Source organism: Echeneis naucrates, chromosome 15, assembly GCF_900963305.1.
Source record: "Echeneis naucrates chromosome 15, fEcheNa1.1, whole genome shotgun sequence".
NCBI lineage: Eukaryota > Metazoa > Chordata > Actinopteri > Carangiformes > Echeneidae > Echeneis > Echeneis naucrates.
Window position 1 is genome coordinate 22,575,262 of NC_042525.1, and position 16,328 is coordinate 22,591,589.

At 44.7% G+C, this 16,328-nt stretch overlaps 1 protein-coding gene across 3 annotated transcripts; it reads right to left on the reverse strand.

The window, feature by feature from the left end:
- Positions 1–445: 445 nt before the first annotated feature.
- Positions 446–15,995, reverse strand: znf318 (zinc finger protein 318). 3 transcript variants are annotated; one of them, XM_029520683.1, is made up of 11 exons: positions 15,524–15,985; positions 14,984–15,093; positions 14,022–14,634; positions 12,587–13,823; positions 12,201–12,295; positions 12,009–12,108; positions 11,302–11,615; positions 6,504–6,695; positions 6,241–6,334; positions 5,536–5,654; positions 446–4,804 (listed from the first exon to the last, which is right to left on the reverse strand). In XM_029520683.1, exons 1-11 carry the CDS (start codon positions 15,779–15,781, stop codon positions 2,270–2,272), a joined length of 5,667 nt encoding a protein of 1,888 aa, XP_029376543.1. In that variant the 5' UTR covers positions 15,782–15,985; the 3' UTR covers positions 446–2,269. The 3 variants fall into 3 exon arrangements, with proteins under 3 accessions (XP_029376543.1, XP_029376542.1, XP_029376544.1); XM_029520682.1 differs by having other exon boundaries at positions 6,504–6,698; XM_029520684.1 differs by lacking the exon at positions 446–4,804 and having other exon boundaries at positions 5,536–6,125; positions 6,504–6,698; positions 15,524–15,995.
- Between the last annotated feature and the right edge of the window lie 333 nt (positions 15,996–16,328).

Here is a 16,328-nt window from a genome sequence, read left to right on the forward strand (position 1 = left end):
ATTCATAAATACAGACTACATGTGCATTGCAGTGCAAACAAGATTGTGAGTAATATGAGCTAGCAGGACTCAGGTCAGCTAATCCAGACTAAATAGGGAGAAGCAGCATTTAGCTTTTATGCTGCAAACAGGTGGAACAAACTGCCAGTGGAGGTTAAATCAGCACCAACAGTCCATACCTTTAAATATATTCTCGTGTTTAGGCATGAAACCTGCACCGTACTTCTCTTAACTTATCCAAACAGCTGCAAATTATTTGAATAATTTTATGACTATGGGATGAAGTGAAGATGACTAACTTTCCCACAGAGGAACCATTGTCTAAAAATAAATCAGATTTTCTGTTACCTAAACGAACGTTCATTCAAACAGAGTAGATCAACGTTCCTGTGTCCTTGAATTCCTGGTGAATATTTTGTGGAATAATCAGGACACAGACATTCTGTCAGTTTTCTCCACTAACTTTTATTAAAACTTTATGAAAACAACAAATGTGACAAGTCCAGTTGTTTGTTTCGTCTCTGACCACCAGACAATGATCACAGACCAATGCCTCCAACACAATGGGAGAAAACCCGATGCTGATTCATAGGATCAGTTAACATGAACAATGCCGGAGCTATGAATATACTGGGTTCTTTATTTGTCCACGCGTTGAGTTTTATTTCGCCAGCTGAACTGGGTGAGCATCTCATCGCTCTACAGAGTGAAACTAAACAGAAGGAACTGTGTGAATCTACACTCTAACAGACAACAAGAGGAACTACTAACAGTTTACAGTACATAACCTTGAAGAGGAGATTCATCTGTGAAAACAGGACAAACACAGTACTGTGACCTTTAACGGAGCATTCACATATTTCAGAAAACCGCCTCTTCACAGTCAGATGTTGCAACAGATCAGTTTCTGTTATGGTGAACAATAATTTTCCCAAAAAGCAAATAGTGAAAGATTTTTTTTCCTGATACTGGGTGAAGCCTGATATTCACTTATTGACCGTGGCTATGGGCGCACCAATGGGGTAAAAGGTTCCTGCTATTTATGAATTAAGAGTCCAAGGGCCTAAAGAGAAGATTGTATCCAGTGATGAACATTAAAGAGGCAAAATTTATATATATATATATATATATATATAATATTTTTCTTGAGTCTTACCCATTAAATTAGTGCATCCCACCTAATTTCTGCTGGACTGTTTATCGGTGGCTGCAGGCCAGGAATCACTGATTTGAATTTGGGTTAGGACCCCTGGGGTGGAAATTCTACTCTCAGGATACATACCACTACCTTCTTATTTTAAAACTTGAACTACCTTCATCCAGACAACCATTCAGGTAATTGTTCACATGTGAGGTGGTCTATTAAAAGCAGCCGACTGTATACCTTGTAGTTCATTATATACAGAAAATGCTACAATGAAGAACAGCAGAAAAAAAGTTGTATCATTCACAGCATAACAGCTGCTAAAAAACACAAGGTCTAAGGTGGATATGTCACTGATGCCCGAGGTTGCCTTTCCACCTGTCCAGACTCCACACCACTCTAGATTTTTCATATTCAAATGTATACAGCAGGATTTACTGTTATTATTCTTAGAAAATATAGTGCAGTTGTAGCCTATGGGACACATGGATGTATAATTTTGACCAGATGGTGCCAGTAGCATTTTACTCCTGCCACAGAACTTCATGCTCATTTAAAACTTTTAATACACAGTTAAGGACCAAACTGTGACTTGCTATTACAATGAGAATCTTATCGCCTCAGAATTACGAAGGGGGGAAAAAAAAGAGAGAGAGAATCAATCTGCTTTTGCACCAGTGGAGTAGGTCTCTAAGATTCCCCGAAAATCCAAATTATGTAACTTTATGTTATATTGTAATGCCATTAATTCCCAAGAAGCTAATAGTAGAGAGTATTTGACATTTCTCCAACAAAAAAACGACTTAATTGACTTGACGACTTGACTTAATTAAGAAATAGATGACACCGCTTTCTCTTGACTGTTTATTTGATCAACTTCTTTAGTGTGGAACCCCGTAGAATACAGGCAACACTTGCTGGTATACTAGTGATCCAGAGAGACGAACCTACATCCATTTGAAACTTCTGATTGTGAAGAAGACAGGGCAAAAACATTTCAGCAAACCTCAGAATGGTCCTTTAGCAGGTCAAGGTAAGTGTTTTAAAAGTCAAGACTAACAGCACAAACCTCTTATTCGCCTTTTTCAGCTGCCCCAGATTCCTGTCACACAGTTCAATCAACTGTTACTCAAAGTTAAAATCATAGTTAAAGTCCAGGGATGCCATGTCAGAGGGGAGGCCCAGGGTTTCAGGGGTGATCTCCATTACCTGAGAGGCCCTCTTGCTGGATGTCCCATCCTCTGAGTGCGACCCAGAGCCAGGGTCTGATGTGTCCAGCCCCTTTGGGTCTAATTCAGAGTCCCCTAAAGCCAGCTCTGATTCTGGCTCAGCATTGCTCTGCTGTTGCTGCTGCTGGGTCTGGTATCTGGTTTGGGATCTAGTTTGTCTGATGGGGTGGGAAGTGGTGGGGGGTTTCTTTGTTAGACTAGTCTTGCCTCTTGTTTTGGGGCCCAGTTTGAGTTCAACGTCTGAAGAAGTATCAGGTTGGGCCTCTGAATGAGACTGAAATGGAGTGTCTTGGTCAGGTTGGGGTTTGGATTGTGGTTCTGTCTGAATTTGAGAAATAATTTTAGCCTGGGATTCAATTTGAGTTGTTGGTTTTGCCTGAGTTAGTGTAGTGATTTGAGACTCAGGTTTGGAATTTGAGGACTGGTTTGGGGGTACTTCCAGAACCTCTGACTGATCCGGCGCAGCCAGTTGTAGCTGAGCTGTTTGTGAAGTTGTTTCAGATGAAACAACCTCCTCAACTGCAGTATTTGGAATGTGTGATTTCGACTGGCACAGTGGAGCTGCTGGGGCACTGTTTGCATCTGGTTTTGAAGCTGTATGGCTCATAGGAAGTTGGGACTGCGGTTGAGCTGGAGGTTTTGGCTGTGGTTGTGGTTTTGTTGCTTGTGGGGCTGGCAGTGTACTTTTAAGGGGCCTGCTTATGTCAGTTCTAGAATCTGTTGCTGGCTTGGTGATGGAAGAGGAACCTGAATGGCTAGTGCTGCTATAGAAGATGCCAAATAACTCCTGGGCTTTGGCTGCAGCCAGGTTACTTTTTAGCTTCTCAGACCTCTGAGCTCCATCACCCAAGTTCATGAATGGTGGAGGCTTGACAAATACTGTATGAGTCTGCTCGCTTTCTGGTACGCCGGGAGCTGCAACATCAGACACAATCTTAATCATTGTTGGTGGTTTGGGTTTAGCCTCAGATGGAGGAGCCCATGGTGGTGCCGGTTTACTATCTGATGCAGGCTTAGTCTCAAATGGTATGGGTTTTACCTCAGGCATAAAAGCTGTTGGCACAGTTTGAACAGCAAAATGTGCAGGATTAGATACTGGGGGTGGCAGCTTAGCTTGAAACATCTCCGGTCTTGATTCAGGAGAAGCTGTTGCTTCAAGTGGATCATGTCTAGACACTGGTGGTGTAGGTTCGGGCAGCAACTTTGGAGCAGCATGCATAGGCTCTGATGGCCCAGGTCTAGCAAATGGTGGTTTACTCTCCAGAGGTGCTTCGGGATCATTTTGAGCCTTTGTATGCTCAGCAGAGAACACCGGAGGAGGTGCACTTGTGTTTTGGGGTCTGATAGATAGAAAAGTATTGAGAGGTGCAGGTTTACCCATCATGGTGGTTTTCCTAAGGACTACAGCAGGTGCTGGGAGGTTGGGCCTAATCCTTCCTCGGTCTGCGCCATTGGACACCCAGGCAGGTGGTGTGTTAGGTTGGCCCCCTAGCTTTTGTGCAATCTCCTTGGCAACTGCCATCGACTTTGCAAAAGAATCCTCTACAGAGACTGGCTGCTGCTGATTTTCAGCTGCCTCATCTTCCTTGATGAACTCAGCAGCAACTTTCTCGGCCACTTTTGCCAGCATGTTCTCCTTTTTCTTCCACGTGAACTTGCCAAATGACGTGGAAGGGATCGAAGCAGCTGGCTTGCCAGTCTCAATGCTCTGCTTGCGGAGCTTGGCCCTCATGGCCGGACTTGGACCGCAGAGGACTTTGGGGGAGTCATAGGGTTTTGGTGCAGGTTCAGGCTTGTTCAAGCTGGCCTCCGATTTTCCTGTTGGTTTGGTCAGCTCAGGCTTTTTAAAGACTTCCCTCTCGGCCTTAGGTTTCCTTTCATCTCTTTCTTTCTCATATTTGGACCTGAAATCTGAATATTTGTTGCACTTATACTTGTCCTCATCATCTTTTTGGCCATATTTTGGCCGATTAGCATATTTACCATCATCATCCTCCCTGCGATAATGGTACCGATAGTTGTCTTCTCTGCTGTATTTGAATCTCTCGCCCTTCTCCTCTTCCTCCTTGCTGTAGCGGTATTTCTCATCCTTTTTGCTGTATTTATAATTGTCATCCTCATCTTTCTTGCTGTAAGTAGACCGTTCCTCTTCCAGGCTTTTAGCACTTTTATTTTCCACCGTGGTCTTGCTACGCTTCAGCCAATCCTCTTCTTCCTCTTTTTTAACTTTAAATTTCTCTTCCTTGCGAGATGTGTTATCTTCTTTCTTTTTCTCCTTTTTGTGTTTGGACTTTTCTTCATTTTCTTTGCTGCTTTTCTCATCATTGCCGTCATCATTTTTGCGTTTCTTTCCGGTTATTTCTGAGGATAGTCCTGCCTGACGATCCAGGTTCCTCCTCTGCTCATATAGTGGATTCTCATACATTTGTTTCTGGTAAATTTTGCATCAAAACAGAAAGAGAAAAATACATTGAAAACTATATACACAACACTTAAGTCTAAAGATATATAATTTTACAATTAAAGCTAATGGACATATCAGCAAGAGTAAACTGCTGAAAAGATAAATTGAAAAAGGGCCTTTGTCACCTAAGAAGTGAGATAACGCACACAAATGAGGCATAAACAATGGAATAACGAAGTGTTATTCACCTCTCTGGGTGCATTTTTAACATTCTTAAAATATTCCTACTTCTTAATAAGGCCAGGTAACATCCAGATAATTTTACTATGTATGGACGGTATGATGGTCAAACTGTCATGTACTTAAATATTGGCTCCACACATGCTCCACCTCATTGACTATCTCTAAATAAAAAAAAATGGGTGGAGTCAGACAGTGCCAAGATGGCAACATTGGGAGTTTTCTGGAGTTTCTTCCTTTGCAGTCTATGGTACAGAGTAACAGCGACATGTCTATTCAAAACATGCTGCTGTTGAAACGTTACTTATACCTCTCAAAGAGAGCTCCCCAACAGGTGTATGTTGCAAAAAAGCTACATTTCTGGACTAAACCTAAACAAAGGAAGATGATGCATTTTTTTTAGGATTTCAGGTGCGCTACCCTTTCAACATGATGTTTAGACACCTTCCTTTGGCCACAAGTGTTGTTCTGTGATATCTACATACGTTTGTGTTGTGTCTTCATTTCACATCAAATACCTTATACTTCTCATTGTGAGCATGTGTGGTGACATGCTCCTCTGCACAGATGGCATCTCCATAAAACTCTTTACACAGCAGGCAGAAGAATCCTCTGACAGGCAGCATGAACTCTGAACCTGCAGCAAAACACATCCACCCCACAGTTTAACCCACAGATGGAGATAAAATAAACTACCAATCATGTTTACCTGGCGGTTGTCTCCATGTTCAGTACCTGTCAGGACAGGAGAGGGTCAGACATCTGATTGCAAAATATTGAAAAAAAAAAAAAATATATGGCTTACGAATTGATAGGAAAACATGTTGGAGGTGATCAGTTACACCAGGGTTACAATGGAAATGTAAGGGCCTAAAGATACATTTTTGGGTTGATGAGCAGACTAAGACACAAGGAACTATAGTTCTTCTCAAAAGGTTACTGAAGGATGTTACATTTTCAGCAGGCTTCAACACATGAAAAAATATTGAATTGACATCAGAGGTGTGGACAGGAGTCTCCTCTGGTTCCATGACTCTTTATCACTTTGTTATCACTGCTTTCATTGAGAGACAGAGAAACTGCAGCAGAGATCCAAACTCAACTCCACCTGGAAGCAGAAGATAGCTAACAACATTCAGCAGCTCACACACCAGGGTCAGACCAAAGAGAAAGCAGCATTTCAGTAAGTTTTCGAGAAAATTATGAAAAGGCAGCACAAGTACCTTTGGCTGGCTTCGTCAGTTTCTCTTCTGTAGGCATGTTCTTGATGATTTTAGTGGGAGTGGAGGCCCAGGGCCGGTCATACGGATCCAGAGTCTGAAAGGGTAAAAAAAAAGAGTAAATCCATAAAGCTGTACAGATAGAGCCTGAATATTGAACAAAGTCACAAAAATTTTACAAATGGACCTTGGGAAACAGCTGACTGTTATGCAAGAAGATATTTTTGAGATTGTTAAGTAATAAAAGCAGCAGTTAGCAAACAAACCTTTCGATGCGTTTTGCTGTGCAAGTGCGTGAAAAAATCAAACATGGAACCAGAGGTGACATTACAGTTTTTACACCAGTGGTTTCCAGCGTCATAGTATTCAAATGGCTCCAGACGTGGAGACAGGTCACTGATGAGTGGCTTATCAGGGGATGTTCTCAATGATGACGGCAGTGGGAGCACAACGGGGGACTGCTTTAAAAAAAAAAAAAAAAAAAAAAAGATTGATTGATTAATGATTGACAGTCAACATGGCAAGAGAAAGCTCAGTAGTCAGGCTTTTCATTCATACTATAACATTCAGGGGAAGAATGAGTAAAACTCAGCTCCACAAAATCTAAAAATAAAAAAAAGTCTCTTACCTTCAGCATGTTCCAGCCTCGACATCAACAATTTGAGAAATCCAGCCAGCGCTTTTATACCGACTAACAACATCTAACTAACCTCGATGATGCACATCGTTTGTTTTCCTGTTTTCCAGTTCTTGGGGAACTGAAAGTTTCTCACAAACCAGTGAAATCTAAGAAAGTTAGGGTTCACCTGTTTAACTCAACTTCATAGCTTTACTTATAACTTTGTACATCTTCTGTGATGAGGATCTATGTCCAAACATAGAGGGCAAGACTCAACAATATTTACTGATTTCTATGCAGCATGAAAAGGCACATGTTGAAAATCAATGTTCAGAGAATAAGAATTTCTGTTTGACCTTGATTCTTAAAATATGGTGTTTGATCTTGCATTTACCTCTTTTTCATTGGTTAAAATATTGCGTGTGTGCTGTTGTTACAGAGCTGCATGTTTGCTACTTGGAGAGTGACTTTCACAAGCACAGCCAAAGACTCTCAGTTAAAAGGCAAGAGCTGGTACTAAGTCGTTGACAGAAAAGCAGTGAGATGGACAGGAATTTGAGTTTTCTGAACTAGAAATGTGTTTGAAATCTCACCAATAATGTGACCTCATATAGTTTAATGCTCATGGAAAGTGATTGTGAGCTTTGTGAATCAAGTGCTGCAATGCAGCTATGGGTCAGTCAGTTTAATTTTTCGTTGCACCAATATCGAAGCCTTTTCTAACAAATGCGACTTCCTCTTGTGTTCGCTTTCTGTTACCATCTCTTATGTTAACGGGTCGGTTTTGACCCGTGTCTTAAATCAGCTGTAAAATACACTAAAAACAATTAGCTATCATCCAATTTGTTTCTCATCTCTTGGTTACCTTGTTAGGCTTCCATATCCATGAAAATATTGGTTTTAATATTTTTGGTGTGGGCCTCTGGGCCTTTTTTTTGTCAGTATACCCCTCGATTTCAATTTTTAAAAAAATGGTAAAATGAACCTCAACAGAATCATATAAATAAATAAAAGGTTGTTGTGTTACCTGACTATTACTAAGCGCTATTAGAACACATCTCTTAAATAAATTTGTTGTATTTATTTTTTCATTTTAATATTATTAACTATAGTAACATTTATGGTGTTACGGGTCATTTTCGACCCATATATATTTACTTCAAGAAAAAGGCAAAAAAGTATTTTTTTCAGCAATAGAACTTTAATATAAACACAAAATGAAAAGCAGAACAGGTCATAACACAAAATATAGATTTGCAAGGTCAAACAAACAACAACCAATCCAGCAAATCAAACCAAAATACGAAATCAGAGTAAAAGTCTCTGTGTGCAAGAACATGCATGTGTATGTGTGTGTGTTTAGCTGCATGTGTGGCAAAAAGTGACACTTTTAGTGTGTTCTTTGCAGAGATATTTCTTGCACTTGAAGCACAATACGTTTGTCTTTCTGTCCTTACTGCTTGGGCAGACTTGACACCTCTTTCTTTTTGAATCAGGTGGCCTGAGTGGGGTTGTGGCTGTGGCTGTGGCTGTTCTGGTTGGTGTTGAGGCAGGGCTGGCTGAGGAGGATGCTGTTGCGGATGCTCTGTGTTGCTGATAGCATGGACGGAGTGCAAGGTGAGCTCTGCAGCTGTCTGACCAAGGCGGCAGCGTCTGGGTCTCTGGGCAACTGTTCCCTTCGCTCAATGTGTGGCTTGAAAAGTGAATTTCCCAGCTCCTCAAGAAACATTCTCCGCTTGGCTTTTTTGGTTGAGTTCCACCCTTGGTGGATGTGGGTCCACAACACAAATGCGTTACATGCAGACACATCAAGGATGTTGTAAAACACAACCATTGGCCATCTCCTGGTCATTCGCTGGCAAGTGTAGGTGGCAGTCAGCTTGTCCAGGTTGTCCACTCCTCCTTTGTTTTTGTTGTAGTCGAGGATGATTGTGGGCTTTTTGTCACTTCCTGATGACACAGCTGCATCTTTGTGAAGAGTCGACATAAGTATCACATTCCGTTTTCTTTTTGGACAATATGAGCCAACAGTGCTGGTGTCTGTAAAAGCAAACTTTGAGGAAAGTGGAGCCCTGTCCTTCACCTGCAAGATTTCAGCAGGTAGCTCAGGTTTATTTTTCTTCACTGTGCCCACCATGGTAAGTTTCCTCCTGAGAAGTTCTTGTCCAAGGTCATAGCTGGTAAAAAAAATTGTCACAAGTGATATTGTGACCCTGCAGTCCAGCAGTCATATCGAGGACCACACGTTTTCCTTGGTTCTTCTCAGGGATGCCACTCGCAGCTTTGCCTGTGTAGATCTTTAGTTTCCAGGGATAGCTGGTTTTTGCATCGCAGGCTGCCCAGATTTTTATGCCGTACTTCCCTGGCTTACTGGGTATGTATTGCCGGAAGGGGCATTTTCCTCGGAAAGGGACAAGACGTTCATCCACTGTCACCTCTGGCCCTGGGTTGAACATCAGTGGAAGGAGCTGCGTCCATCTCTCCCAGACATCCCTGATGGGGGCAAGCTTGTCAGATCTTGCTCTGGTATCTCTGTTGTCAAATCTGAGGACTCTTGATATCATGCGAAAGGTCTGAAGTGACATTGTTGCTCGGAAAATATTTCTGCCTGTCGATGCGTCCCAAAGACTATCAGTGGCCTCATTGCAGGATCTGTACACTCCAGCAAGAAGAAGAACACCAATATAGGCATCCAGGTATTCCTCATCAATGTCTTTCCACATGTCGCCATGGACTTTTTTTCCTTCCAGGTTTGTCATAGCAATGATGACTCTTTTTAGTGACAATGGCATAAATAGCTCAAAACATGTCTTGATGTCACTGACTCTTGTCACAGCAAACCTTGTGATTCCAGGGGTCATTTTGATGACATTTGCAGCAGCTGCCCTGCCATGTTGATCATGAGGTACTGAGCTCCAAAAGATCTTACCATTTTGGGACTTGAATCTTTCAGCAGGAGCAGCTTCACCACCGGTGACCTCCTCATCAGACTCATCAGATGTGTCTGTGTCTTCTGGATGATACTCCACATTGTCTTCCTCCTCAGAAACCTGCTCATTCGTATCGCTATGCTGCTCTGTGTCCTCTCCCTCATTTTCACCAAAAAGACTATCCAGAACTTGGGTCACTGTAAGTCTTCTTCTCATTTTTGCATGCTGCAAATTGGAGATGTGCACTCTGTAAGTCAAATGACCACTCAAATGAGTGAATTGACGTAACATGTCTAGACATGCCCGTCTTTGTTTGTTTTGTTTTTGTGCAGGTATACTGGAAAACAAGGCAAAATGAGAATCCCCTAAAGCTCACATGATTGGGAGAGGAGCTGGCTGTCAGTGTTTTGGCTGACAATGCACTTATGATTTAAGTTTTGGTTCTAATTATTGCTTTATAATCTTACTTTTATAACTGGGTCGAAACCGACCCAGTTATAAAAGGTCATAATTATGACATAATTATGACCTTTGTCATAATTATGACAAAGGTCATAATTTCAACCAGAGCATTTTCTAATTTAGTGAAAAAAAAATGTTTTTGTTTTATTTTGTTGAAATAGGGGTTCTTGACAAAGTCAAAAAGCCTTGACGCAATAAACTAATTTACGTGTTTTTTAATGCATTTAAAACTTGAAAACGGGTCGGTGCCAACCCGAACACCAGAGAAAAACATCTTTAATTAGCGTGACCTCGACAGTTTCCGGTGTCGCTGCATCAGGCTGCTAAATCGATGGGCGTGCCTTCTATTTGCTGAATTTATTTAATACATTTTAAACTTCCATCAGATAAAATCAACACTACCTGCACAGACGTTTCATATTAAAAGCCTTAGTTTGCATCTTCTGTGCAGGTTGTGTTGATTTGTCTTGACAAAAAGCTGAAGAATAGTGAAGCGGCAGAATTAATTACTGTCACTGGATTTATCGAGTCAGTGAAGTGGAAAGATACTAACTTCGCCATTTACATTGGTGTGAGATTAATTCACAATTGTGTGACATTGTGGTTTGTTACAGGCAATTCTGAGATGAGCAGGTGAAAAAAACCCAAAACAATAAACCACGCACAAATGATTGAGGCATTATCTTCAGAATTGACTGATAAATACTCTCTCCATGGGAATAAACTTCATCAGAGGATAGTCACCATTTGTTTTTGTTGAAGCAGCGGCTTCATACAGTAACATCATGTAAATGTGGTCATTTCATCATATGGCAGTGTAACCTTTAAATGAGATTGAAACTAAAGTTATCTATATTCACATTTTTTAACACAAATTTAGCAAAACATTAAAATTAATTGTAATACATGACTCATAAAATAAAAAATATAAACACTGATATATTAACGATGATGCCATTGTAAAAATTGACAGTAATGATCCCTAGCTATGACACTCAGTACTATCTGTGTTTATCTGTGTGCCAATGTTACCTCTGAAGCTGGTGTTTGTACCTTTAACATGGAGCTGCTAGAAGCCTGCCATTCCTCAGAGCTCTTCTCCAGTTCCAGCTTCTTCTGTTCTAGTGGTGACGGCTTGCTCTCCTGATCCTCAGCAGGTTTGCTAGACTTGCGGGGCCTGTCGGATGGGCTGAGCCCAAGGATGAGCGCGACCTTATCAATCTCATTGCGTTTCTTCTCTGCAGCCTCATGCTCCTTGCGGAGGTTGGAGATCTGAGTCATGACCTCCTCCTGCAGGTGGCTGATCTCCTGCAGCAGAGGGTCTTTGTGCCCCCCCCTCTCCCTGCGCTTCTTCCTGAGGAGCTCACCTAGTGGAAGGGGGGGGGAACATTAGCAGAGCATGCTTGAATCAATAATCTTCACCTCACTGTTTAGCTGATTCCAAGACATATCATGTTGTGTCAATGACTGACCTATTCCTCTGTGCTGAATTCTAATTGTCTATCCATCCATGTTCTACCCTTTCATTCAGGACCAGGAAGTCAGCAGTCTAAGCAGAGAAGCCCAGACAGCTTTTCCCGAAGCATTCCAAGGCCAGCCTTGTCCAGGAAGCATATGATGCAGATGCCCAAGCCACCCCAGCTGACTCCTTTTGAGTTGGAGGAGCAGCTGTTCCACTCAGAGCTCCTCACCCTATCTCTGACCTAGAATCTGAAGAGCAGCAGAGCCCCATAACAAAACCAGTAGCCAGGTAAACTCACCTTGCTGCTTCCTGAGTCTCTCCAGCTCCTTCATCAAGTACTCCTTCTTCTTCATCCTAATCTCTCTCTCATTCCTCAGCTTCTCTCGCTCTTCCAAAACCTGAGCAGAGAACAGTAAAGTTTGCCTCAGCTGATGGAACCTGCTTTACCTGTGGCTCAACCCTGTTTACTTTGATTCTTCAGGGGACGAACCTTTTGCTTCTGGCTCTCGTTGTTCTGCTCCTCAGACACTTTTCTGTCATGGCTGCTTACTTTAGAGTTTCCTCTCTCGCCATCCTGAACAGAAGCTGAAGACAGAAAAATTATACCAAATATAATACACCAAACCTCAGGATTATAGTGTCTAATAAGTGATCATCTCATCTTGAGAGGGAGTCATGAGATCTCCACAGATAAGGTACCAAAGAAAGCTCGCAGTTCATGTGAGTTAACATATGTTCATAAAAAGTGTTTACTGCACAGAGACCACAAAACTTCATCAGGTTGAGGATGAACCAGAACAAAGTTTAGTCAGTCAGAATCATTTCATAAAATTTGGAATATTTCTTTCATTATCAATCAAAAATGAGCAGACTGACCTTTGACCTCCTGCTCTGGGACCTGCTTGTTGTAGGGTTGCTTATATGGCAGGACAGGGGGGAATCCCTCTGGGCTGGTCTGGGGGGTTAAGGCCATGCGAGGGGGGGGTGGGTACATGGGTGGCCACTGCTGATGCATGTAGGGCAGATAGTTTCCATACTGGCTGTAACCCGGTGGAGGGTAGTTAGGGGGCATTATCCCATGGACCTGTGTGGGAGGGTACGTGGGTATTGGCACCCCAGGGTGAGGGGGGAGGCTGGTGGGGTCAGGGGTCTGGGATGGCAGCTCTTTGTGCTGCAGTGGCCTAGTGATGCTCTGCTCTGCCTTCACCTCCTTCAAGTCTCTGTCTTTGAGGAAGTTGGTCGATGGTGACTTTTTGCAGCTTTCATCACTGCTCCAGCTGCCCCTCCGGGTGCGCCCGTGGCTGCGCCTCCTGCTACTGCTGCTGCTACTAGAGCTGCGACTATGGCTTCGTCGCCTACGTCCTCGACTGCTGTCTGAGCTGCCAGATGAGTATCGTTTCTGACATATGGGTGTTTTTAGAGCTGGCTTGTTGCCATGGAGACGTTCCTTGGTCCTGGCAGCCATCTTGCTGATCTCAACAACACCCAGGTCTAGGCCAATAGTTTTCAGCAAGTCCTGGATCTTCTCATACTCTTCTAGAGCCTGTCGCTCACTCTCCTCCAGTGGCTCTGTGCCTGGGGGGTAGGCAGGATTTGATACCTGGACTGTGATTTTCTGGTCAGGACTGATGGTGGGCCGACTCACATACCTTGTGTCCACCTCCCCCATAGTGGCAGAGGCCGAAAGGAGAGGTGAGGCCCCTGGAGGCAGGCCATGAGTCTGACCAAGGTGGGCTTTTGATGGGGGGTAGTCCCCGTACAGTGCCTCTTCCGTCACATCTCCATACAGATCCAGCCCATGAAGTTGGAGTGGCTCTGACGCAGGTGGTGGTTTGGGCTCCTCAGAGTCTCCGTACAGAAACTTCTCCTCATCGTCAATGTCGTCCACAGTCTTTATCTGAGCTTTGTTCCCCACCCCTGCCTCCCCCAGTAGGTTCAGGATCTCTTTCATCTCCGCATCCATGCCAGCCCGGTGAGCCATGTGCAGGTCTGACCGTATTTCTGACAGCATGGAGGCCACCATGTGAGGCTCCATACCTTTAACTGCCTGCAGCAGCTGATCGGCCACGCGAGACATGTTGGAGCCCTCCAGACCTCTGGGGGACTCTAAGCTCTGAAAAACAGCACAGACAACCAGAGGACTTCAGTCTGACACATACAGACACACACAAACTTTTGTGAAAGCTGAGAATGAAAATAAAGCTGAACAGTCTGTGAGTCTGTTTCCTTGTGTTCATATAACATTTAAGATCTTGGTCTTATGTCGACTGGCTAGTTTGGGCAGCAGTGCTGGAATGTTGCTGCGTCCTACCTGGAGAGTCGGCGAGTCCTCGGCCTCGGTGCGTTTCTTCAAGATTGATTTTGTTGGGAGACTCAGGATCTCTTCCAGCTCCTTTCTGCGTCGGGCCATCTTCAGCTCTTTAAACTCTTTCCTGGATTTCTCATCTCTGCTGCAGCTGCTTGAGCTTGAGCTGCTGCTCACACTGCGGCTGTGACTCCGACTGCGCTGTCGGCTCTTACTGCGGGCACGGCTTGCTGCTTTGCTGAAGCTCCGCCCACAGCTCCTTCCTCTGCTCCTCCCTCTGGATCTAGACCTGGATCTAGTCTTGGACCTGGACTTTGATCTGCTGCAAGATCGACTCCTGCTCCTCACCCAGCTTTTGCTGCGTCCTCGACTCTTAGCCCTGCTCCGATCTGGACTACAACTCTTGCTGTGTCCGCGGCTCTTGGCCCTCCCCTGGTCTAGACTACGGCTCTGGCTGCGTACCCGACTCTTGGCCCTCTTCCTGTCTGGACTATGGCTCTGGCTGCGGAGCCGGCTCTTGCTTCGGCCTCGACTCTTGGCCCGGTTATGGTCTAAACTGCGGTCACGACTCCGGCCTCTGCTCCGACTCCGCTTGTACTCTGGTCGAGGCGGATACTCTCTGTTCAGAAATTGAATTTGGCATTTGACCTTTGAACACCCATTTTCTACACATGCAGATACCTGGCCCCTCCCTCCTCTTATCTCCAGACATCGACAATTCAGAAATGTATGTTACTGTTAAAAAAATAAAAATATATTATGTATGACATGTATGTCAAAAAATTAACTGATTTGGACTTCATTCTCAAAGTCACTGATAATTAAACAACAAAGATTGAAAAGTGAACATTACATCAAGATGGTGTTCCAGAGTCCAGGTCTAACGTGCCAACGTGCAACATATTCTTTGTTACCTGGCCTTTACGTCGACCAGGACCTGACTTTAACATGCAAACTTGTTTTAGTACCTGTCATGGTGGCGTGAAGGAGCAGAGCCAGGTGGTTCAGTCAGCTCGTTGCCTACAGTGATGACCAAGTTGTGGTTGAGGGGAATGGGGCCACGTGGTGATGGCGACCTCTGCAATAAATGTTAAATTTTTAAAATCAAGCTCCTGATAGCACTGTTTTATGAGTCTTCCAGAAAACAAACAAACAAACAAAAAAAAAAAAAACATCTATAACTCCTTTTGATTATTATTAGAGAAGGACAAGAAGCCGCTTCACACTAAGGGGGGACAGTGGAAAAGTGGGATCAATGCAACAAATCTGAGGGGCCAAATCAAACCAGTGACAGGAAGCAGACAGGTTCGGTGGGATGCTGAACAAACAGGAAAGCTTCCACTGGGACATTCAGGTGAACCACAAATCAACCTCCCACATTCATGTTGATATCAGCTGCGGCCTGGAGCTAACACACTGGGTTGGGTGCAACCTTCCTTCATCACGGGACTGTAATTTACTATCGACAGACACCGAATGCATTTGTGCCCTTCTGCACTTTGACGCACCTCTCTGGGAGGACCACCGGCCCAGTACTCCCCTCCTCGGTGGCTCCCCGTGGCGGGAGAAGGGTACCTCCTGCGCGGCGGAGAGCGGCGGTAGGAGTCCGGGGCTCCGTGGTCGTGGTAGCCATGGTGGTAGGGAGGCCTGGGCCGGCTCCTGTCGTCTCTGTAGTCGGGTTCTGGGTACGGTCTTGGAGGCCTCGGTCCCCGGCCTTCGTAAGGCGGCGGGTAGCCTCCTCTCGGAGGAGGCCGACCACGGTACATCTCCTCCCGCAGACACTGCCCGCCTTCCCGCGGTTGCCCAGCGGCTGCTGCCGGTGATTCTCTGATGCAAAACGGAGGCCTGCAGACGGCCAGCTGTCCGCGTGCAGCTACGGGAGATATATTTCTGGAAAAACGGGATTTCCAGCCCGATGCTCAGTGTCTGCAACCACACACACTTCTTCTGATGACGGAAATAAACAGATCGGCCCGAGAGAGCTGCTGCCTCCACAGGAACAAAGCGGCATAACCGATGTCAACTCCATACAGGGTCCTCCCTGCAGCGGAGACAGAGGGCCCTGCAGAGGCCCCTGCAGAGGAGACAGAGGGGCCCTGCAGAGGGCCCTGCAGAGGAGACAGAGGAGCCTGTGGCCCCTGCAGAGGAGTCAGAGGGCCCTGCAGCAGAGACAGAGGGCCCTGCAGCGGAGACAGAGGGGCCCTGCAGCGGAGACAGAGGGCCCTACAGCAGACACAGAGGGGCCCTGCAGCAGAGACAGAGGGCCCTGCAGAGGAGACAGAGGAGCCTGTGGCCCCTGCAGAGGAGACAGAG

Coding starts and splice junctions, on each gene's coding strand:
- znf318 (XM_029520682.1), bottom strand. CDS start 15,781: ATGTACCGTGGTCGGCCTCCTCCGAGAGGAGGCTACCCGCCGCCTTAC. Junction 14,635..14,983: donor CCTTCACGCCACCATGACAG/GTACTAAAACAA, acceptor ATTTCTGAACAG/AGAGTATCCGCCTCGACCAG. Junction 12,296..12,586: donor CCCAGAGCAGGAGGTCAAAG/GTCAGTCTGCTC, acceptor TTCTGTCTTCAG/CTTCTGTTCAGGATGGCGAG.